This window comes from Erpetoichthys calabaricus, chromosome 13 (genome assembly GCF_900747795.2).
Source record: "Erpetoichthys calabaricus chromosome 13, fErpCal1.3, whole genome shotgun sequence".
Classification (NCBI taxonomy): domain Eukaryota; kingdom Metazoa; phylum Chordata; class Cladistia; order Polypteriformes; family Polypteridae; genus Erpetoichthys; species Erpetoichthys calabaricus.
This window is the reverse complement of record NC_041406.2, coordinates 144713058-144737632: the sequence shown is the minus strand read 5'-3', so window position 1 is coordinate 144737632 and position 24575 is coordinate 144713058. Positions and strand designations below refer to the sequence as shown.

Here is a 24575-nt window from a genome sequence, read left to right as displayed (position 1 = left end):
TAGAATGGTCTGCAACAGATTGAGAGGGAAAATTAGTACACTCCGCCATCCCCTGGCCTGGCATGGAATTACCTGTATTTAAGCCCTTTGGCTGTCTCCTAAACAAACGTGTGTGACAATTTACATAAAACCAATTACAAAAGACACATCCATTCTGTGGTTTTGCTTTGGATGCAGAACTGAGAGAACTCAATAGTTTAGAAGTTTAATAAATGCTGAATACACAGGCCTCTAAACTACCGATTCCACAGGTCTGAGAGCAGGAAGTAAAAGGAAATGAAATCGATATGACGGGCGTGCAGTACAGGTGGAAAAGGGGGCGTGGCTTTTGGGAAGTAGGCAGAGTCAAAGATACAGTATGCCGCTGACAAGATGCCGTCATCTTACGGGCGCTAAATCGGTCTGAGGCTTCAGAATGTCTTGCCTGTAGCTGGACTCTCTTGGAGAAGGGACAGGTCTAATTGGGGGTTTAGAAACCCAAGGATTTATTTTATCAAAATCTGGAAACATTTTTCTGTGAGTGCGTGTGATGCCACCTCTAGTGACCATATATAAGTTGCCATGTGCTTTTCCACACTACAAGAAAGACTAATAGATAACTAACTCCCTTTGCATTGTGAGATCACAAACTTTTCTTTATTTTCTACCTGCTTTGGAAAGCTGATTTTTCATCCCCAAGTTTTGGTTGGTGATTCTGTTTTGACGCCTGATAAGCCTGATCCTTGGTTTTGATCTCAACTTGTTTTTGACTATATTGATAATCAGGTCAGAGGAGCCTGCACTGGCACAGCGCATTGCCACACTCACCACACAACGAAAAAGCTCGGGATTGTGGTTGGCAACCCCCTAGACAGACACGCGGTCCAGTCCCGCCCTCCGGAAATGACCACCCAGGTGTTACGTGGGCCTGGTCCAGCCAGTCGGGTCTTCAGCAACGGGGATTACCCTCGGGAAATCGCGCCACATCGCCATAGTGCCATAATGGACGCTGCCTTACAATGCAGGTCATGTGCCTCATTCGGGACCCCGTGAGCAACACAAAGTCAAATCACCCCAGGCACCCAAGGATCCTTGAAAGAGACACACATGAAGGAGTCCAGTCTTGGTCTCAGGTCACTGGCGAGCATCCATGTCTCACAAACAGGAAGCACCAGGGGCCTCATGTATAACACCGTGCGTAGAACTCACACTATAACATGGCGTAAGCACAAAAGCAGAGATGTGCGTACACACAGAAAAATCCAGATGCAGGAATCTGTACGCACGCAAACTTCCAAGTTCTTCCGCTACATAAATCCCAATCAGCGTGAAAAGTAACACACGTGCACGCGCCTTCTGCCCGCCCCAACTCCTCCCAGAATTATGCCGCTTTGAATATGCAAATCGATATAAATAGCCTTCTGTGAAAAGACAATGGGAAAAGCATGGGGGAAAATATAAGAATTTCAGCGAATACCAAGTGGAGGCAAAGGAAAACGTACTATTTGTTGGTTTAAACAGTGGGATAATCAACAAAAGAAAGTTGATCGAGTGACAGAGTGTCGGAGAAACTCGAAAGATCGAGTTCACAAAGTCGCACAGTGCCCGAAATAAAAAAGAAGTTGTCACATATCAAAGTCGCCGTGTAAAGGCAACTTGTAGCCCACCGTCTGAGTGTCATATGAAGCTTATTAGGGTACAGACAAAAAAAGTAGGCACACAGTGGGAAAAAAGTACGAAATGTGAACTTTAATCTCGAAATTTCCACTTTAATCACTTAGTTTATTTTGTCATTAAAGTAGAGCATCATAAACTTTGTCTTAAAATCGTTTAATTTACTAGTTTCTCAAATCCCATCGTAACTAAAGTAGGACGTTAAATGCTTTGTTCTGTGTTTGATCTTCCATGTGCTCTACTGTATGTGTGTGAATCACTACGTTCTTTCTCTTTCTCCGATAGGACACAGAATCCATTACATTCATGATATTACAGCTCTCTAAATAATTAAAATACTGAGATGTATACGTGATATCTTTTTCACGATGATAGGAATGAAAGCATGTTATTAAACATGGGAACACGGTGGCACAGTGATTGTTCATATCTCACACAAGAGGCTTGCTGCGCCGTGCGCAACCTTTGATGAAATAAATTTATTACAGCAGTATTGTCTCTTTCAAACATACTAACCTCCAATTCCTGTCCTTACTTTTCTTTCTCCAAATACCCAATCGCCACACAATCAGCTCTGTAATAGACGTTAAGCCATCTGTAAGCTTAGAACGCCGATTCTTCAAAACTTTTAAGGAACATTGAAATATCTTCGTAGTACATGTTTAATTATTCTATCCATCTATCCTTCCAGTGTCGCGTCAGCACCAGCAATAATACAGCGCAAGGCAGGAGTTATCCGTGAACTAGCTAGTGCTGCGGCACTGTGTCCTCACATGTTTAATTATTAACAATACTGATTATTTAAATGAAGTTAAAGTTTTATCTGTATACTATAAGCAGCACATTTTGCTGCATTTCATCTTAAAAATGATATTGTCATCAAACGCGCTTTATAAAGTGCCGCAGGTTGTGCAATATTATAACTATAGTGCAAGTTTACAGTGGGGTAATTGTACTTATAAGTACAAACTTATATGGTATTTGGAATACTATGGCTATTCCCTGGACCATTATATTCCTGCAGGTTAATTACAATCAGATACATTACACTAATAAACAATATGCAGTTAATTTCAGTGTATTTATAAAGCTGCGTAAGGAATGTGGGTCTAAGAAAGAAAAGGTGACCACACAGGAACAGTATTACTGCTTTGACGCTGGGTTCCGCCAGTCTGCAAAACCGAGCGGAGAAATTGTGTACGCCAGGGTATGAGGTACCGTGGAAATGTGCGTGGCTTTACGGCAAGTTTAGGTTTTATACATCACGATTTGAGCGTGGAAATGTTCGTACACAACATTTCTGTGCGTACGCACCGTTTATACATGAGGCCCCTGGAGACTCTAAAGACTTGGACCTTCGTCCTTTTGCATAGATATCGGGAGCGCCACACACCCCTTTCCAGAGACCTTGTGACCCCCAATGCTCTCCCAATCCATCTACTGACTTCATAGGAAGAGTCACCAGAGACATGAATATCACTGCCGAGGTAAGTAAACCTCTCAATGAAGAGGTCGACACTCTCTCTGCAGACAGACACACTGCTGATGGCCGTGCCAAGGAGGTAATTAAAGGCCTGTATCTCAGTTTTTTGTCGACCCTCACAAACACTCAAACTCCTCGCTCAGTCTCTCGAGACCCCCGATTAGAGCCTCCATTGACTCCGCGAAGATCACAGCATTTTTGCCAAAGTCAAGATCAGTGAATCTCTCTTCACCAACAAATGCCCCTCAGCCGCTGGATCCTCATGACCCTGCCCACCACCCAGTCTATGCAAGCACTGAACAGAGTAGGAGCAGAACAGACCCCAATGAACCCCAGAATCAACTGGGAAAAATGCAGAGGGTCTGCCTTCTCCACTCTGCACAGCACTCACAGTACCAGTGAACAGGCTGGCCATAATATCCAGCAACTGAGGGGATCCCGCAAAGTCTCAGGATGTCCCACAGGGAAGCTCGATCAACTGCTGATATTCATGTTTGCTCTCCATGAGAACCCCACATTGATAATAATAATAATTATTCACATTTATATAGCGCTTTGCTCACTACTCAAACTGCTTCAGTGAGTGGGGTGCCCACCTGGTTGATGTGACAGCAGCCACTTTTCTGCCAGTAAACTCACCATGTATTAGCTGATAGGGGGTGAAGTGAGGAGAGAGAGATGGCTAATTAGAGACAGGGGATGATTAGGGGGCCAGAATGACCAGGCGGTGATGGGCAATTTAGCCTGGACATCAGGATACACCCTGCTCAAAGGAAGCCCAGGGAGCTTCAAAAGTGTCAGGACTTCGGCTTTACATTTCATTTAAATGTCCGTGCCATTTTACAGCACAGTCTCCTCGTCACTACACTGGGGTCTTGGGATCCAGATTCAGACCACTGGGTGAGCACCCCCTGCTGGCCTTGCCAACATCTCTTCCAGCAGCAAACCAAGCTTCAGGTGGGTGGCCTGTTCTGAAGTGCAGGTGGTATCTCAGTTGATCTACCAATCCTGATCGTCAAATCCATACTGTCGCTGTTAGAGTCTGCAGACTTGACTGCACCTTTAGACCACACATAACAGTCACCTTCAGGAGGGTGATCCTGGACTACATGCATCCTGTTGTGAAAGGCCATTCGGACCCACGGCAGTGCACCCCTTGGACAAGGACTAGAGTGGAAGATGTCACTCATGTGATGCCAGGACAAAACTGGCAGATCTCTAAGGACTGGGTTTTTCAGTTCCTACACTGCCTTCAACACATCTTCACGTCAATCTTCTTACAGCTATAATCGCCTCCTCTAAGACCAAAGACAGCAAGAAAGAGAAGCAGAAGCAGAGATCCAGAACCAGGATTCTAGAAGCTGTGTGCTGCCATTTTACGAGGGGCGTTCAAAAAGTTTCCACATTTTTTTTTTAAACCCTATTTATTAAGAATTTCCAAAACAAATGACATCACTTTTCTAGACAGTCACCTTCATTTGCGATGAAATTTTCCCCAGCGTCGTGCCAACTCTTTAATGCCCAATTACTGCTCCTCCTGCCCTCACTGTTTCCAACGACAATATAAAAGTGCGGAAATTTTTTGAATGTCCTTCGTATTTAGTAGGAGTGCGACTACCCTGCTTTATGTATGACTGCCGCTTAGGCTTGTGCTTTTACTAAGGTTACATCTACTTGTGATATATCTAAAAGTGTGAGTTTGCATATTTCCTGAGATCATGAACCTTTTCCCTCCATCTCATTACTTTGTGTTCCAGGTGGAAGGGGCCTGAAATTGGAAGTCTGGAATAAAACCACTCCACAAAATCTGGAAGACATCATGGCGTACAATGAGAGCACACCCGGCTATTACACCTTGTGGCTGGATTCGAGCACTTACAGCTGGAGTTACAACTCGGACAATTTTGCTCTGCGCCTTAGTGGCTTCTACGTCCCCATGGTTACCGATGATTACAGATTCTACCTGAGTGGTGCTAATCTTGCGGCTCTTTATCTCAGCCAAACTGGGCTTCCCAAAGATAAGGTAGGAATGATTTACACGAATGAATGCAAAAAAATGTAAAAATGTCACACGTGTGGGTCACTGCCACACAAATCATGACCTTCTCCTTGAACGTCACTGATGGACCAATTTAACGCAAATGTTGTATTAAACATTAGAATATTTTTAATCAGCAAATCACATAAGCTGATCATGTGACAAAGACCAATGTAATAGGAAGAAGAATTAGAGCAGCAACTTCTGCTGAGCATCAAATGAGGCATACAGAACACAAGAACAACAAAAACATAAACCCATGCCAACAATCGAGCAGGTCATCAAAAAAAGAGTTTGGAATTCAAAATGAAGTGTAAGTTCTTACTTGTGGAAGTAAGAATTTACTGTTATTCATATCTAACCTTTAGTTGTGTCACCCACCCACCTTCCAAACTCAATTGGCTCTTTACTGTCCCTTCTAAAAATAACGTGCTCATAAAAAGCAACATCCTGTTTTTGAATTTGTTGTATTTGTTGATCATGAAACGCTGAACTTTTTTAAACGTTCACACAGGACTGCAAAGTGATCTGTGGTCACAAGATTACAGCAAAGTGACCAAAAAAAAAAAACAGTCATGGCCACAGTAATGGCTGGAAGACAAAGAACAGCTGCAACGTCTGCTGAGCATTAAACAAATCACAGAAGGTGCACTAGCTGAACAATAAGAAGATGAAGTTAAAGATAAGAAGCTCCTTATTCTTAATTTGGCTATCACTGCATCTTATTTTAGGACAGTGGGTCCGCATGTCTCACTAGTCACTAATAGAGACTTATGGTGACCAGCACATTTGATGTGAACACACTCTGCTAAATGAAATAGCAACAACACATAACATTCTTACACCTGCTTAATCCACTTCAGGACCATGATGGGTCTGGTGTCTGCTTGGAAGCATTGGGTGCAAGGCAAGAACCATACCTGGGGCCTCATGCATAACGCCGTGCGTAAAATTTGCACTATAACATGACGTAAGCACAAAAGAAGAAATGTGCTTACACACAGAAAAATCCAGATGCAGGAATCTGTGCGTTCGCCAACTTCCGCGTTCTTCCACTACATAAATCCCACTCAGCGTGGAAATAAACGCATGTGCACGCGCCTGCTGTCCCGCCCCAACTCCTCTCAGAATTACTCCTCTTTGAATATGCAAATCAATATAAATAGCCCTTAAGCCCAGCGTTCTGTGAAAAGGCAATGGCAAATGTACGAGGAAAAATAGAAGAATTTCAGCGAATACCAAATGGAGGCAAAGAAAAACGTACTATTTGTTGATTTAAACAGTGACATAAGTAACAAAAGGAAGTGACATAGTGTGTCAGAGAAACTCGAAAGCTCAAGATCACAAAGTCGCACAGTGCCCGAAATAAAAAAGAAGTTATCACATATCAAAGTTGGCGTGAGAAGGTGACTCGTAGCCCACCGTCTGAGTGTCATATGAAAGCTTATTAGGGTACAGTGAAAAAAAAGGCACACAGTGGGAAAAAAGCACGAAATGTCAACTTTAATCTCGAAATTTCCACTTTAATCACGTAGTTTATTTTGCCATTAAAGTAGAACATCATAAACTTCATCTTAAAATCGTTTAATTTACTCGTTTCTCAAATCCCATCGGAACTAAAGTAGCACGTTAAATGCTTTGTTGTGTATTTGATCTTCTATGTGCTCTATGTGCCTGAATCACTACGCGCTCTTCCTCCGACAGGACACAGAATCCATTACGTTTGTAATATTACAGCTTTCTGAATAATTAAAATACTGAGAAGTATACGTGATATCATTTTCATGATGATATGAATTAAAGCATGTTATTAAACATGGGAACACGGTGGTGCAGTGATTGTTCATGTCTTACACAAAATGCTTGCTGCACGATGCGCGACCTTCGATGAAATACTTTATTAAAGAAGTGCTGTTTTTTACAAACGTGCTAACCTCCAATTCCTGTCCTTACTTTTCTTTCTCCAAATACCCAATCGCCACACAATCAGCTCTGTAATTGACATTAAGCCATCTGTAAGCTTAGAACGCCGATTCTTCAAAACTTTTAAGGAACATCGAAATATCTTTGTAATGTTTCATTATTCTATTCATCTATTATTCCAGTGTCGCGCCAGCCACAGCATGAAAACAACGTGAGGCAGGAACAAACTGTGAACAAAGCTCAAGCTCACTAGCGCTGCGGCACCGTGTAGTTAAAGTTAAAGTTTTATCTGTATAATATGATCAACATATTTTGCTGCATTTCATCTTAAAAATTATATCGTCATCATATGTAAATACGCGCTTTATAAAGTGGCTCAGGTTGTGCAATATTATAACTGTATCATAAGTACAATTACCTCACAGTAACTTGCAAGTACAAACAGTTCTACAAGGAGCACTTGATGGACTGATTGAGTGCATTTAGAGTTCTTGGGATGAAACTGTTTGTGAACCGCGAGGTCCGAACAGGAAAGGCTGTGAAGTGTTGGTCGGATGAGAGCAGTTCAAATAGCGAATGGCTGAGGCACAGAGTGCTTGATGCTGTATACCGACAATTCTCTTTCCAATCGCTGTAGATCTGTGATTCACACTCAGATACAGTGATATAAATACTCCGAGTGGTGCAGTGAGAGTAATATGGAAAAAGATGATCCTCTGTGGCAACCCCTAACGGGAGCAGCTGACAGAAGAAGAACAAGGTGCAATGAGAGTAACAACGCTAAAGCAGTTATGGTATTTAGAATAGTTTGACCATTCTGTGGACCATTATATTGTTACAGGTTAATTACAATCAGATGCATTAAATTTATGAACGATATGCGGTTAATTTCAGTGTATTTGATAAAGCCGCCGTCGTGGATATGGATTAAAAAAATTGTAACCACACAGGAACAGTGGCACTGCTTTGACGCTGGGTGCCACCAGTCTGCAAAACTGAGCAGAGAACTTGCATACGACAGGGTATGAGGTACCGTGGAAAAGTGCATGGCTTTACGCCAAGTGTAGGTTTTATACATCATGATTTGAATGTGGAAACGTTCTTACGCAACATTTCTATGCGTCCACCATACTGCCCTTTCATACAAGGGACATTTGGGAATCACCAGACTGTGTGGACGAGGGATGTAAACCCACAGAGACTTGGGAATGTGTAAACTCCACATGGACATCATCTGAAACCAGGATGCTAGGTTTGTGAGGCAGTACCCACTGTACCACTGTGCCACCCTCAAGTTTACAGATTATGAATGAATGAAATGAGTTAATGACGGAAGCTATAAAAGGATGAGTGTCCAAGTAGCACAGCCACAAACTAATATAATGTAACAATAACAACAGCAGGAAAAGCCAAGTGCCATTGACAAGTGTCCCCCTGCCTCTGATCATTCTGAAAAAACAAACTTAAAACTGCAACTCTGTGCCAACAGTCAGGCAAAGTGCCATGCGCCACAGTTATCTGAGGCTTCAGCCTAAATTAGGAAAAGCCACCACCAGGAAAGAAATCGCACTACCCGTAAAACACGCTGACATCACTTTGCCTTTTGTAAATTTTGTGCCTGTCCAGACTTGTCAGCAGGGCCACTACTGTCATTTGACACGATTTCAACATGTCCTCAGACAGTAATAGGTGAAAGACATCCAATATTTAAAGGCCTGGCAGGTAGGGAACAAGAGCGGGAGGCTTAAAAGAGGCTCTCGTTTCAGTTTAACAAAAGGGAGCCAAATCAGACACCTTTGATGGGGGCATGTGGGGCTTCCTGGGTGAGCCGAGGTCATTGGTAGACATCAAGAAAACAAACAAGTTGAAGGAACATGCAAATGTGATTTTTTAGAATTACAAATACGTCTTTGTTTGTAAGTAGTCAGCCACCTCATCCACCAGGCTCTCTGCCTCTGGTCTCGTGGAGTCCTGATGTGTCCATCGTGAATGCACGTTCTCTGAACATCAATACGTGGAGATCAGACTCAGTAGGGAAGCTACCAAGTTCTTTACAATTAGGCCTCTTCTGCCTGTTCATTATATGGTGCCTTTTCCATTACTCTGCCTATTATATAGCAGCTTTCCAAACTCTCTGTAGTGTCTTTTAAATCTATCATTAAACTATATAGTGCTTTTCAAATATATCCACTTCTAATCTATAGTGCATTTAATTTCAATCTCTTATATAGCGCCTTTTGTATCATTCATATGGTGTCCTTCACATATATCTACAGTATCTATCATATAGTGCTTTTCAGATCAATCAATCTATCTATATACTTCCTTTCATGTCTACCTGCCTATTATATAGTGCCATTCATATCAATTTCCTGCATAGCTCCTTTCACATCAATTTATCTGTATATCTGTTATATAATGCTTTTCATATCTATCTATCTATCTATCTATCTATCTATCTATCTATCTATCTATCTATCTATCTATCTATCTATCTATCTATCTATCTATCTATCATATAGTGCCTTTCATGTCTATCTATCTTTTATAGGGTTCCTTTCATATCAATCTATTATATACCTGTAGTGTCATTCACACATAAGTATAACATAATGCTTTTCATATCAATCAATCTGTCCATCTGTGATTTACTACCTTTCATGTCCGTCTGATTATTATATAGTGCCTTTTGTGTCATTTTACTGTGAACATTTATCTATTTTATGGTGCCTTCCACATCTCACTGTCTATAATATATTGTAGTACCTTCCATGTCTATCTGCCTTTAATATAGTTATTTCATATCAATCTATTATATAGTGCCTATCTATCTATCTATCTATCTATCTATCTATCTATCTATCTATCTATCTATCTATCTATCTGTCTGTCTGTCTGTCTGTCTGTCTGTCTGTCTGTCTGTCTGTCTGTCTGTCTGTCTGTCTGTCTGTCTGTTATAAAGGGCCTTTCATTTCTGTCTCTTATATAGCGCCTTTGATCTAACCCAGCCACAGGGGAAGCACAAACCAGTGTGTTTCTTCATGCCAGTCCCAAGCACAGATAAATGAAGAGGGTTACATCAGGAAGGGCATCCGGTGTAAAATTTTGCCAAACCAAAATGTGGTGAAGGCTAAAGAAAAGGTGTATGACGAGTTGTATGAGAGGTTGGACACTAAGGAGGGAGAAAAGGATCCGGTGCGCTAGACAGAGGGACCGAGCTGAGAAAGATGTGCAGCAGGTTAGAGTGATAAAGATGGAAACGTACTCACAAGAGAGGAGAGTGTGTTGAGCAGATCGAAAGAGTACTTTGATAGGCTAATGAATGAAAAGAATGAGAGAGAGAAGAGGTTGGATGATGTGGAGATAGTGAATCAGGAAGTGCAACAGATTAGCAAGGAGGAAGTAAGGACAGCTATGAAGAGGATGAAAAATAGAAAGGCCGTTGGTCCAGATCACATGGAAGTATGGAGGTGTTTAGGAGAGATGGCAGTGGAGTTTTTAACCAGATTGTTTAATGGAATTTTGAGAAAAGTGAGAGGATGTCTCAAGAGTGGAGAAGAAGTGTACTGGTGCCGATATTTAAGAATAAGGTGGATGTGTAGGACTGTTGTAACTACAGGGGAATAAAATTGATGAGCCACAGCATGAAGTTATGGGAAAGAGTAATGGAAGCTCAGTTAAAAAGGGAGGTGATGATTAGTGAGCAGAAGGATGGTGTCATGTTAGCAAAGAGCACCACAGATGTGATGTTTGCTCTGAGGGTGTTGATGGAGAAGTTTAGAGAAGGCCAGAAGGAGTTGCATTGTGTCTTTGTGGACCTGGAGAAAGCATATGACAGGGTGCCTCGAGAGGAGCTGTGGTATTGTATGAGGAAGTCATGAGTGGAAGAGAAGTATGTAAGAGTTGAAGAGGATATGTACAAGGGAAGTGTGACAGTGGTGAGGTCTGTGGTAGGAGTGACGGAGGTGAGATTACATCAAGGATCGGCTCTGAGCCCTTTGTTATTTGCAATGGTGATGGACAGGCTGACAGATGAAATTAGACAGGAGTCCCCATGGACTTTGATGTTTGCTGATGACATTGTGATCTGTAGTGAGAGTAGGGAGCAGGTTGATCTGCTCTAGAGAGGAGAGGAATGAAGGCCAGTAGGACCACCAAGACAGAATACATGTGTGTAAATGATAGGGAGGTCAGTGGAATGGTGAGGATACAGGGAGTAGAGTTGGCAAAGGTGGATGAGTTTAAAAACTTGGGATCAATAGTACAGAGTAATGGGGAGTGTGGAAGAGAGTTGAAGAAGAGAGTGCAGGGAGTGTGGAGTGGGTGAAGAAGAGTGTCAGGAGTGATTTGTGACAGATGAGTATCAGCAAGAGTGAAAGGGAAGGTCTACAGGACGGTAGATAGATAGATAGATAGATAGATAGATAGATAGATAGATAGATAGATAGATAGATAGATAGATAGATAGATAGATAGATAGATAGATAGATAGATAGATAGATAGATAGATAGATAGATAGATAGATAGATAGATAGATAGATAGATAGATAGATAGATAGATAGATAGATAGATAGATAGATAGATAGATACTTTATTAATCCCAATTGGAAATTCACAAAGTGAGACCAAGTGGTTGGTAGTGAGACCAACTATGTTATATGGGTTGGAGACGGTGGCACAGGAGACAGAGCTGGAGGTTGCAGAGTTAAAGATGCTAAGATTTGCATTGGGTGTGACAAGGATGGATTGGATTAGAAATGAGGACATTAAAGGGTCGGCTCAAGTTGGATGGTTGGGAGACAAATTCAGAGAGGCGAGATTGTGTTGGTATGGACATGTGCAGAAGACAGATGTTGGGTATATTGAGAGAAGGATGCTAAGGATAGAGCTGCCAGGTAAAAGGAGAAGAGGAAGGCCTAAGAGAAGGTTTATGGATGTGGTGAGACAGGACATGCAGGTGATGGGTGTAACAGAACAAGATGCAGAGGACAGAAAGATATAGAAGAAGATGATCCGCTGTGGCAACCCCTAATGGGAGCAGCCGAAAGAAGAAGAACAAGAAGAAGATATAGCACCTTTGATCTCTCTATTCTATAGTGCCTGATCTTGCTTGTAGATTGTTTCTGGTCAATGGAGGTCCTTGCTGTTAAATGAGTCAGTCTGTGTGGGCTTTGCATGTTTTGTCTCATGTCCTGTCTTTGATTGTTTTGTCTCCCAGGCTCCATGAGCTGTTCAAGTCCAAAGTGACCAGCGTGGGTTTGTATTTATAAATAATCCTAAATGTAATCTTCTGTGTCTCACATGCAGGTTCAGATTATCTCTTCATACTCGTGGGTTTACACACAGGCTTCAAGCAACATCCATCTTGAGGAAGACAAAGAGTGAGTATTGTCCAAAGTGACCGGCATGGGTTTGTGTTTCAGTGTGTCTTACAATGTGCTGGCATAAGGTTTTTTATACCCAGCTCCTGATGAGTGGCTCTGCCCAGATTTGTGCCAGCCACCCAGTACCCTGATTTAGATAAGAAGGTGAAAAAATGGATGGAGGACTAAATGATAAGGCAGCAACCGAGGAGGCCAGGAAATGCATGGACAGATACAAGTATTTAAAAAAGAAAAGGGTGCATGTCACCCGAGGGGGACTGGACAGTTCATAGCCAAGACAAGGGACAAAAAATAAACCATTTCTTGGAAACTGGAAAAAGTCAGACGAGAACGAGCCCAACAAAGCCTGAAGTCCTATCTGCTTAATTCCTCCCAAATAACATCAAGTTGGTGTTGAAGGTCCCCTTAAAGCAAAACAACGTGGAGGGACTTGAAGGTGGCAGCTCACAGACGCTTCCCATCCAATCTAACAGAGCCTGAGAGAATCTCCTAGTAAGAAGAAGATAAACTTTCCAAATCCAGGTGTGGAAAGCTTTCAGAGACTTGCCAAGAAGACTCAATGCTGTCAAAGGGGCTTCTACCAAATACTGAAGGAGAGAGGAGAGATTTCAGTTTTTGATTTTTAATAAATTTGCACACCTTTTTGCAAACCTTTTGTCAGTTTGTCATTATGGGGCATTGTGTGTAATTTGATGGGCATCCATGAAATCTCTGACACAGTAAATGTGTAATAAGTGTCTCTATGTTTTCTACATTGATATTTATTTGCTCTAGTGGTTGCTTTTATCCAAAGCGACTTACTATCTTCAAGTAAATGCCATTCAGACTTAATAATGACAAAAACAACATGTCACATATTGCAGGGAATAGATCTGATATGTTGTATGAGCTGTTCACTCATTGATCTTTTTTATTTATTTATTTGACAGGTACTACTTTGAAATATTACTCCAAAGAATGTCTTACTACAGCTCAAACTCTTTGAAATTACAAATCTATCAAACAAAAACTTCTTTTACGCCACAGCAGACCAGAGAAGCCCAGAATGAAGTGCAAGTCATCGGCACCTCCTACAGTTTCTTTAGTGAAGTGCAGGTCAGTTTCCAATCCTCTCTGCTCATTTCACAGGAATTTGAGGCCAAATTACGCGAAAACGGACTGCGAACATAAAGAGAGTTACAGGAAGGGAAAGTTTTAACCTCTAGACATTGGCTATTGCATTTGTAGAACCAAATATATATATATATATATATATATATATATATATATATATGCTACTGCTACTGTGAGTGGGACAATTTTAGCATTAAAACAGCATACTGAGACCAAAATTGAGTTGAGATAAAACAGTTAGGATGGCAAAGCCAAAATATCAGAATCAAAGACCTGCACTTGGGTCATCGACACGACGGTAGATGAAGCCGTGCTGCGTTATCCACATTGTCTTCATTTCTGGAAGCTTCGTTAAACATTAGCACTTACTAAGGCGAGTCCATTTTGCCGAAATTTCATTGCAGCAACTCCAAATCGTACTCAGTAGTTTGTATGTAATGCCTCCCCCTGCCCCATGCCTGACAACGTCCTAATGAGATGACTAATGGTGTCCTGGGGGATCTCCTCCCAGATCTGGACCAGGGCATCACTGAGCTCCTGGACAGGCTGAGGCATCAGATGGACCCAAACATAATGGCCCACCCAGAGGTGTTCTGTTGGATTGAGGTCAGGCGAGTGAGCGTTAGCAGTCAATGGTATCAATTCCTTCATCCACTCGCCACATGAGACCGGGCATTGTCGTGCACCAGGAGGAACCAGCATAGGGTCTGACCATGGGTCCGAGGATTTCATCCCGATGCCTAATGGCAGTCATTGTGCCCACCGTTGTCTAGCCTGTAGAGGTCTGTGCCTCTGTTCTTCCGTGGATATGTCTCTCCAGATACCCAGATATACCATCATTTACCCACCACCAAACCGGTTATGCTGAACGATGTTACAGGCAGCATAACGTTCTCCACTGCTTTTCCAGACCCTTTCATGTCTGTCACATGTGCTCAGGGTGAATCTGTGAAAAGCACAGGGTGCCAATTCTGGTATTCTATGCCAAATGCCAATCAAGCTCCATGGTGTCCACTAGAGGACGTCGGACCCTCATGAAGTCTGTTTCTGATTGTTTGGTCAGAGACATTCACACCAGTGGCCTGCTGGAGGTCATTTTGTAGGCTCTGGCAGTCCTCATCCAACCAAACTGTAGGGTCCCAGGTATCGCCCACCTCATGCTACCAGTAGTGACACTGACAGTAGCCAGATGAAAAAACAGTTAGAAAAGATGTCAGTGGCCTCCCTCCACCTGTTAAATCGTTCATTCCTGTTTTGGGGGTCGTCTCATTGTTGCCCCTTTGCTACTTCACTGACCAGATCAATAGCCCAGAAGTCTCATTGACTTGATACGATACTCTGATTCAAAAGTGTTCCTTTAATTTATTTGAACACTATTTCAATATATATATCTATATATATAAAATCCCTGTGTGCGTCCAGGTGTCCGTGTGTGGGTGTCTTTTGGTGAAGTGCTCATGCGCGGGGCACGGTGCGATGCGCGATATTACTGTCAGAGAAAGTTAGAGGCATTTTACGGAAATACAAACCAGTATTACTGCGAGAGGAAATTAAAGGTACACAATACAGTGACGCATATTACAGCCACATACAAGCCAGTATTACTGTCAGAGGAGATTAAAGGCATATTACCGACGCGCACGCCTGTATTACCGCCAGAGAAAATTAAAAGGTATATTACGGACGTACAAGACGGTATCCTTCAATAAGGGCGCGCACAAAAAGGTGAGCCTCAAAAGGGCGACTTCAATTGGGTGCAGCGAATAAAGGCGCGCGTAAATAAAGATCTGCACCTTTGTTGCTCTTCACATATTCCAGAGCCATTTGAACTAAATTATCTACGGACGCCTTTATTCGCCGCGCTCAATTGAGGTTCGCCCTTTTGAAGCTCGCCTTTTTGTGCGCGCCCTTATTGAATAGAGCCGTACAAGACAGTATTACAATACACGGCGGCAGCCCATGAAGAACGGTCAGCTCAGCAAGTAAACATCAATAAAAGAAAGGCTGAAAGAAAGAGAAATACGACCAACAAAAAGAATGAGGTCAAAGTCCCTTGCCATTTAATATAGACTGTTCCTACTAAAGTTTATGCACTACTGTTCTAGCGCCCGTTATTGTAACGGGCTAAATGACTAGTATATATATATTTAAGAATATACTAAGTGGGGGTGGGGTGGTCAGATGGGGTTCAGACCCCTTTATGGTTATGACTGGCAACATTAAGAATTTTTTAGACAAAATTCTGAGGTATCAAATCCAAAAAAGAAAGCACCCATTCCAGACAAAGATCTTCCTCTCGCCTTTTATTATAAACTAGCTGTGTAAAAAGCCCAGGCTCCTAGAAACCATGGATTCTGGCACTTCAATCAATCAATCAATCAATCAATCAATCAATCAATCAATCAATCAATCAATCAATCAATTGCATCAGTTGTGCATTAGCGGCTAAGTGAGGTTCTCTTTCCTCCGCAGTTTCATTTTGCTGACATGCTTGCCTCCGTTGTCTATCAGCGGCTAAGCAAGTTTTTCTGTCTGCTGAGGTTTGGTGACAGAGTCGCTTTTTGTGAGCTTCATGCTATAGCCTCGCACTTCCGGGCTGGACAAACAGACCCACACATCTCGACATGTAGACATTTATATATAAGAAGATATATGCCTGCACGTCTGAGGTTCGCCTTCCAGGCTCCTCTGAGGTAAGCACTACCATTCCAGTACATGAGGGGGCGCTGTCATTGACGGCATCGTCTTTTCTTTGTACTACAGCCCTGAGAATTTGCCAAAGGAGGGGCAACTGACTCCTCCCCTGCCAGTCCCTCCACTATAAAGCTGAGACGCCCCCGGCTCATTCTGGAGAGCGCAGCCCGCTCGAGTACTGACAACTCCACAGAGCCCTGACCCTCCCTGATTGTTTCTCTGATTTCTGTTGTCATTCTACATGCCATTGACTGCTGGTTTATTTTTTGGACACTGCAAATATTAATGGGGAGACACAGTTGGTGCCCCAACATTTCCTCTGTGAACTGTGTATTCTCTAATCAAAGACATTATATTAATATTTCTGTTTTATTCTGCCTTTCAGGAATTCTGCTTAAACAACTGGAACACACAAACCCCAATACAAGAAGTCCAGCAGATTGTTGTGGAGAGCCCCTGCATCAGTTCGGGGGACTGTTCGGCCGTTCAGTTCAGCCTTCTCTATAACAACGAAGCAACAGGTATGGGGGCACCGATGACGGTACAGTTTTTGAGCTCAGAACAAATGTCTCGGGTTTCTGCCATGACTAAGCCTGCGGATTTTGGCCAACATTTTAAACCCCAAGTTTCTTTTAAAATTTTTGTGCAACAGACATTGTTTGATTGCAAATGTAAAACACTGAATGATTTCAACTAATAGATAAAGGACAACTTACTGTTTTTTTGGTCATATCAGTAACTGAATATACAGAGTTATCCGACACCAATCAGCACTGTGTGAAAAAGTAATTGCCCCCCAAATGTAATGTTCAACTGCAATGACTGCAACCAAACATTTCCTCCAAATCAAGATTAGACCTTCACGTGGTGCGGAGGTTGCAATGGGTGATCAGCTTTAGGGTCCAAGAATTTGACAATATTGTTTTAAGATGAACTTCAAGGTGATGGTCATCTTCATTATCATAGAAGTATATCTTTACAGATTCATGTACTTAATGTAGAAAGCACAATGTGCCAGTATGTTCAAATCGATGAAAGGATTTATAATGTGCTCTGTCTGTGAAAAACTGCAGAACCCATTGCTATTGGAGCTTCGAGTGACGAGGTCGAGATGGCTTTAAATGCTCTGCCCTCCATCCAGAATGATGATGTTAGCGTGACAAAGACGGACAGCACCAATGGCTCCATTTACACAGTGACGTTTAATTCAACCCGAGGTAATGGAATGTTTCTCCTCATCTTTAGTTTCCATATTGTATCATGTCTACTGATCACTACTCTCTCTCTTCTTTCCCAGTTCCATTTCATTCGTTTGTTCCTCACTTTCATTTTTTCTTTGCAGGAGAGTTTGATGTTCTACAGTACGACACAGCTGGTAACGACATCAACATTGAGATTTCCGAAATAACCAAAGGAAGCCCCAAATTTGACACGTTTACATTGATGTGGAATGGCGTCTCTTCCAGTCCACTCTCAGTCACTGCCACCCCTGATGAGGTTGTGTGCTCCATTTTGTCTTTTTATATACAGGAGGTTGGCTAAGCAAGCAGAGTGGCTTATTTGTTTCAACTGTCAAGTAGATTTTAGCTTTGGCATCTTATTTTCCAAGAGAGTGGCACTTTGGCATGAAAATTCAGGTGGGGCCACACCCGTACTAACCTCTGCATGTTCTGAAAAGAAGAGAAAAAATAAGAAAATAAACGTTTGGGCTTCCAGGAGATACCCCATTGAATGGTCAGGTGGTTAAATGAAGGAGTGAGCCAACTAAACAACAGTGCTCCAGAATGTCCAGACAGCAGCTCAGGCAGCAGAAGAGAAGTGTCAGGAATGTCCAGTCTGGTCCGGGTTCCTATAGCTGTGGAAGATTATGGGATGTTGCTAGTCTTCCGGATTGTTTTGCTCAATTTTAAAGGGGATGGAAGCCCTGTTAGTGATGGTGTCACATCCAACACCTTCCCATACTTTCCTTATTTTTAGACACAGACTTGTCAGTGAGACACTCCCTATGTTCACGTGCGTGACAGTGTGCCGACTTGTTTCGTTTTTATGTGAACTTACCTACCTGATCGAGTCCTCCGTGTCCTCTGGAGTAAGGCATGTTCAGGCAGCTTTCATGTCACACAAAAGTCAACCAAACAATGGGATGCTGCTGCTCATCTGGTGTCAATTGGCAACAGATCATTGTGATGTCCTCTGACATTGTCATCAACTGATAAAACACAGCTTTAGAAGTCAAAACACTACGTAAAGTGAGAACTTCGCAAACATCAATGTCGCAAGAGATTATCTACAGGCTTTGAGCTGCCTAAATTGACTCTCAACTTTAGAGTTCCAAGGCTTTGAGATGAAAAAGTATAAGCCACCATAACACAGACAAAACACGCCGACGACACACAGAGTGGAGTTAACTGCCACGTGGCTGTGATGAGACAAAGTCTCTACGTTTACTGAGAGGCGATAATAATGTGTGCCGGTGCCAAGCAAAAGGGCAAAACGGGGAGCTGAAAACATCTACCAAATCCACCAAATGAGGCACCAGAGCAAACATAAAACCAAAGACAAAGGCAAAGAAACAATCAAAATCGAAACACACCTCACACGTGGACTACTTAGAATCAGAAATACAAGACTACTCTACTCTTTTTACGCAATTGTAGAATAATCTCAACTCACACCAGGGTTGCATTTGTACTGGAACTTACAATTACAACCACGGTCACATGTTCCATAATTGGCATCACATAAATAATAAATGGGACACATAAAATGAATTCAAATCATTCCCAAACGAGTTCCAAGCAATAAAAACTTCAACAAGTAACAATTTTCTTTCAAAAAAAACAAGCATCAGACTGCTGATTTATCTTCCATATTGTGGCAGGGGCACACGTAGGCATCCCTGGTGGTGTTTCCAAACTTACCACGATTCTCATCAGCGGGGAATGAAAATCAAGAGTCAATGTAATTTCTTATGAATAACATGTCCTTGATATAGATCTCCTTGTAATTTTTCTTTTTCAATTTGTACTGTGGCTTCCATTATGGCAGCAAATGGGTCTGAACTTCCATCCCTCTTCTGTGGAGTTTCCTGCAAGGCTAAACTGGAAGCACAAACATTGTAAAGAAGTACTCGGGGTTAACCATTTTTACATAGAATTACAAACTCAAGTGATACTCTGGGTTAATGTCAAGGAGATTAAAGACTGTCAAGTTATAATTTACACACCCTGTTTATCAAATTCATTGTCTTGACGGTTTGAGATCCACCAACAATATGCTAAAGTTATAATACTAAGAGAGGTCAAGCAAATAATGTGGGTGTTATATGTCTTTTGAAAGGTGAGAAAAGAAATTTATGACATGGCTGGCACCAAGTGTCCAAGGAGCATAAATGGGTACACTGAAGGAGAATCTGTAAAGTACTTTCAAGATTTTGAAACAAATTATTATTGGGTAAGTAATCAAATCAGACTGATTTATTTTTAAGCATCACATTCATGAAATATAAAATTATATTTTTTTACATTGTGGGTCAAAGTCATGCGGTAGGTCTGATCCAAATGTGTAGGCCTCGCCACTCCAAAGCAGCCAAGTCCCAAAATCAAGATGCAGGTGTTATGCCCTGCACAGGCTCAAAAACAATCACAAAGGGGAGAGAGAATTAACACTGGGAACATTACTGTCAGACTCGGGTTCGCTTCCCCGGTCCTCCCTGCATGGAGTCTGCATGTTCTCCCCGTGTCTGCGTGGGTTTCCTCCGTGCGCTCTGGTTTCCTCCTACAGTCCAAAGACATGCAGGTTAGGTGGACTGGCGATTCTAAATTGGCCCTAGTGTGTGCTTGGTGTGTGTGTTTGTGTGAGTCCTGCAGTGGGTTGGCACCCTGCCCGGGATTGGTTCCTGCCTTGTGCCCTGTGTTGGCTGGGATTGGCTCCAGCAGACCCCCGTGACCCTGTGTTCGGATTCAGTGGGTTGGAAAATGGATGGATGGATGGACATTACTGCCCAACTACAACAAAACAAACTTTCTTTATTATTTAAATATTTATCAATAGTTCAAGAAGTACACAAAAATGAGCAGAGGCAGTAGAAAGGAAAAAGAAAACAAGTAAAAAAAATATTTTTTGCACAAAAGGCAAAACCAATGGTGAAAACATTCAAAAGCCATCCCATTAATCGAAAGACAGAATTCAAAACATCAGGAAATCAAGACACAAATGCAAACCTGAACACCAAAGACAAGGAGATAAATACAATGATGAAGCTGCTGGCTCAAGAACAGGTGACCCCATTCCCCCTGGTTCAACTTAAAGGCCTACTTAACATCCCATAAGCATAACTTTATAATATTTAATAGATAAACAACACAATATACATGTGATTCATGACAAAATGCATAAAAATGTCAACGTGCTACTCATCTGAAGGCCACAATGCTGTGAAGAGCAAACCAAAAAGGCTCCCCTGCTCATTAGCAGAGGCGGCATAATCCAAAAAATTACACAAGAACTTGGATAAGTTACAATGACATGTAGTAGATCATTTAGGCAAGGAATGACACAAATTAGCTATTTAAAGTCTAAAAGAAGTTTTGTTAGCATATTGTATTTACTATTTACTTGTGTGACATTGTGTGACCTGACTGTGTTAGACCATTATAATATGTCAGTTTACTAAACTCTGAAAAAATATCTTTTCAGACTTGGTACTATGTGTACTATTCTCGCGTGTCTGACAGAGAGGCCTTCTGCGGCCATTTCAGTGCTTTGAGCCCCGGCACCTTATTTCACCAGAATCAATGGTCCAGCACTGGGCAACAATACGGGCAAATCTCACTAAATATTCATAATATGGTAAGTCTTTGGGTTATCCGAGAAGCAAAAAAAATTACTATGTTTACTATTTAATAACTGCACCCTATAAGAAGGTTTGCTAGCTTTGGTATTATCATCAATATGCATTACTGTTAATGCCTGTTATTAATAATCATATTAATATTCATCTGGAACTGTGATTTTGTATGACTTTTTTTCTTTAATGTTTTGTTATGATTGACAATGGACTGAGATTTCAATGTTCATCTCCTCATTGTCACCTGGCCAGAGTTCAACAATAAATTAATGGATGAATAATGCTAGGCGCCATTTCAGTTTCAAACTACTTTGTTTTCTTGTGTTTAAACTTTCATATCTATCTATCTATCTATCTATCTATCTATCTATCTATCTATCTATCTATCTATCTATCTATCTATCTATCTATCTATCTATCTATCTATCTATCTATCTATCTATCTATCTATCTATCTATCTATCTATCTATCTATCTATCTATCTATCTATCGAAATTATACCACACCAGGTACTGGACAGTAATGCAATAGCCAGCAGTTACAGTCTTGTTTCTGATTTTGATGCCTGTGTTTTGTTCTCCCAGTTTTGACTTTTGCGTGTATTTTTTTTTCAAAACTTTGTAGCAGGAAAACATTTTGTTTGCCTATCATTTACAATCTTTTTTTGGTTCTGACCTCTGCTTGTCCCTCATTATGAGTCTGCCTGACGTGACAACTTCTTCCAAGTAATTCCTGCAGACGCTGCCTCTACAGTTTCATTCTATATGTATGATATGGATATACAGCTATCGAGTCACCCATCTAATGGTTTCTTAAACCTATTTAACTCAAAATTACCATCAAGAGAGCCTAACCCTCGCTGCATTACAGTGGATGAGGGACAGGAGTCTGCTCTGGGTGGAACGGCACACTTCTACAGGACTTACTCAGCTCAATACTTGGAATTCACTTGTAAATGTTAACGCAATATTAATGTTAATGAGTTGTAGTCATCCACTGAAGAATCATACTGAATACCCATTATGGCTCATTCCTAATCGTTCTTTTCTGTGATGTTTTAGCTGTGCTTTGCATATAAAGGATTTCTAAGCAGCTCCATCGGCCTGAGCTTCTCTGTCGTTAAGAAGAAGCAAACGTACAGCTATCAGAACCAGTTTGACATTGGAATTGTTCAAGCAGACGAGTAAGTATTTGATTCACAATTTACAGTTATTGCTTTAAATCGCTAGAGAAGACTTTAGCAGATTCCACATTTATTGAAACTGTTACACACTGTAGAGTGAAGGAGAGGACAAAACCTCCTAGTCCTGAATTGAACAGGCTGCTCGAGCTCCCAAAGGCACTGATAAACGTAATCCTGTACTTGGCATAGTCACCTCATTCAGGGTGGCAGAACTGGGAGAAAAGCAGTAAACAGCCCTGGATTAGGAGCCAGCCCACTCTCACACACGCGTACACACACACAAAGGGTTAAGTCAGAGTGAGCCATTCAACTAACTTTGGGGGAAAGGGAGTGACTAGGTCTGGGCCTGGAGGGATACCCAGGTTCTCATCATTCTTTGCCAGGCTAAGGGGTAAGAGATATGGAGGCAATGGTGACCTTAGGCTCCTTAAGGTCCACCCTGTAGTGTTGGTGTTGGTTGCCATTGTCTCACAGACTAGTATTTAACACTCTTAACCCTGCTTAGCCTTTCAATGAAAATGCTATCGTGACACGGCACCCATCTCAGTGAGCTGCATATGTGAGGACAATTTGTGGATGCTAACGGTAAGTGCATGAAACAGAGAAGCCAGGAAGCACTTTGTTACACGCATGACATCAAGTCACTCAAGTCAGCTCAGGCCAGTTCAATATTATATATTATATATATCATATTATTCCTTGGGTGGCAAAGTGATTTGTGCCACTGCCATCTGCATCTATCATCTTTGACTCGAAACCGTGTCTGCTTGTTCTCTAAATTTGCAAAATTCCTAAAATTCTGTTTTGGCTTTGTTGTTCTGGTGTATTCAGTGTTCCTTGATAAAAGAAAAAAATTAATTTTGGTGATGTTAACTGTGGTGGCAAGTCACAAGGTAATTGTGAGCTGATGAATGAAGAGCTTTACTGGAGAAGAGCATCAGACCCCATGGCAGTCGAAATCACATCTCTGATCAATTGATGGATTGATTGGACACCAAACTTTTTATTACCTGTTGGATTTTTCTAACAATAAAGAAAAAAACAGACTTGCCTTAATTAATTTGGATGATCCCGAGATGTTGCTTCAGTCATGGTCTCGTGAGAATGCAAACCCAGTTACTGTGACACTCTGGCATGGCAGTGACCTAAATGATGTTGCAGTTGCTGGAAAAAAGAGTTTATTAAATTCATACCATTCCTTAACATTTTGCTTTCCTTAATGTGACTTAATCTTTGACACATTTCTAATATCAACTGCCAGGTTGTGAGGCCTACGCGACTTGCAGTTACGGAGAAGCCAGACAAAGTGTTGCTGTTTTTCTCCACATTTTATAACAAGATGTGAAGAACATGAAGGGTCTGTAGACTTTTTCTATGCAGGTGCCATTTCTACTGATTAGATATTAATACGTGTGTGTGTGTGTGTGTGTTTTGTTTTTTTTTGTCATTACAGATGGCAGTACACTTGCATTGATATGCAGCAACTTTTAATGGCTTCTTACCCTGGGACTGATTATAATGTTCAGCAAATTACACTCAACCGGCTGAGTCCAAATCAGGATTATTTAATTGACACCGTCTACATCGGCAGCGACTACACTGTAACTAATATGCAAGGTAATATTTTTTCTTTGATTACCTTTATATTTTCACTTTTTCTTTCACATTACTGCCCAGTATAACAGCTTTACTTGATGTGTACTAATTTTCACTTCTAAAACTATTCTGTATCTCATACCTGATGATAGCTCATCTATAATTGTATTCTTTATTGTACTTTCACAATATACACATAGTTGCACATTTAATAGAACAAAAACTGTTAATACTTGGAGTATAAACACGAATTTCTCTTTGAAAATGATTCTTCATGATAACGATGATGATATCGAGGGGCTCAGCCACGGCATCACAGACTATATGAACTTCTGTGTCGACACTGTGGGACCCACAAAGACAGTACTGTGGAGCCTCGTTTTACGAGCATAATTTGTTCTGTAAACGTGCTCACAGTCCAAAGCACTCGTTTATCAAAGTGAATTTCCCCATAAGAAATAATGGAAACTCAGATGATTCATTCCCCAACTGTATTATTGTAGTATTTCCCTCTACTTACCCTTTACCTGTTTTCTCAAGGATAAATGTTCTCGTCAGGTTCGTTATCGGGTTGGTCTACTGTTGCACTTTAAAATGAACACACACACACACACAGACCCTAACCACAACAGTGCCCCATGAATGACACACACGCT

The 24575-nt window shown here is 41.5% G+C and overlaps 2 protein-coding genes across 2 annotated transcripts in view; both read left to right on the top strand.

The window, feature by feature from the left end:
- The window catches only part of LOC114641885 (fibrocystin-L-like), a 169815-nt gene that overhangs the window by 19275 nt on the left and 125965 nt on the right, over positions 1 to 24575 (top strand). Inside the window, exons 13-23 of the mRNA XM_051935585.1 lie at positions 4894 to 5194; positions 12318 to 12351; positions 12407 to 12480; positions 13413 to 13578; positions 16676 to 16811; positions 17364 to 17507; positions 17633 to 17787; positions 19630 to 19743; positions 20989 to 21141; positions 22202 to 22323; positions 23777 to 23940. Of these exons, the coding sequence (XP_051791545.1) occupies positions 4894 to 5194; positions 12318 to 12351; positions 12407 to 12480; positions 13413 to 13578; positions 16676 to 16811; positions 17364 to 17507; positions 17633 to 17787; positions 19630 to 19743; positions 20989 to 21141; positions 22202 to 22323; positions 23777 to 23940 (1563 nt within the window). The remainder of the gene's footprint in view (positions 1 to 4893; positions 5195 to 12317; positions 12352 to 12406; positions 12481 to 13412; positions 13579 to 16675; positions 16812 to 17363; positions 17508 to 17632; positions 17788 to 19629; positions 19744 to 20988; positions 21142 to 22201; positions 22324 to 23776; positions 23941 to 24575) is intronic.
- LOC127530093 (fibrocystin-L-like) lies at positions 12317 to 17068 on the top strand. Its single transcript, XM_051936001.1, has 3 exons — positions 12317 to 12480; positions 13413 to 13578; positions 16676 to 17068. Exons 1-3 carry the CDS (start codon positions 12401 to 12403, stop codon positions 16985 to 16987), a joined length of 558 nt encoding a protein of 185 aa, XP_051791961.1. The 5' UTR covers positions 12317 to 12400; the 3' UTR covers positions 16988 to 17068.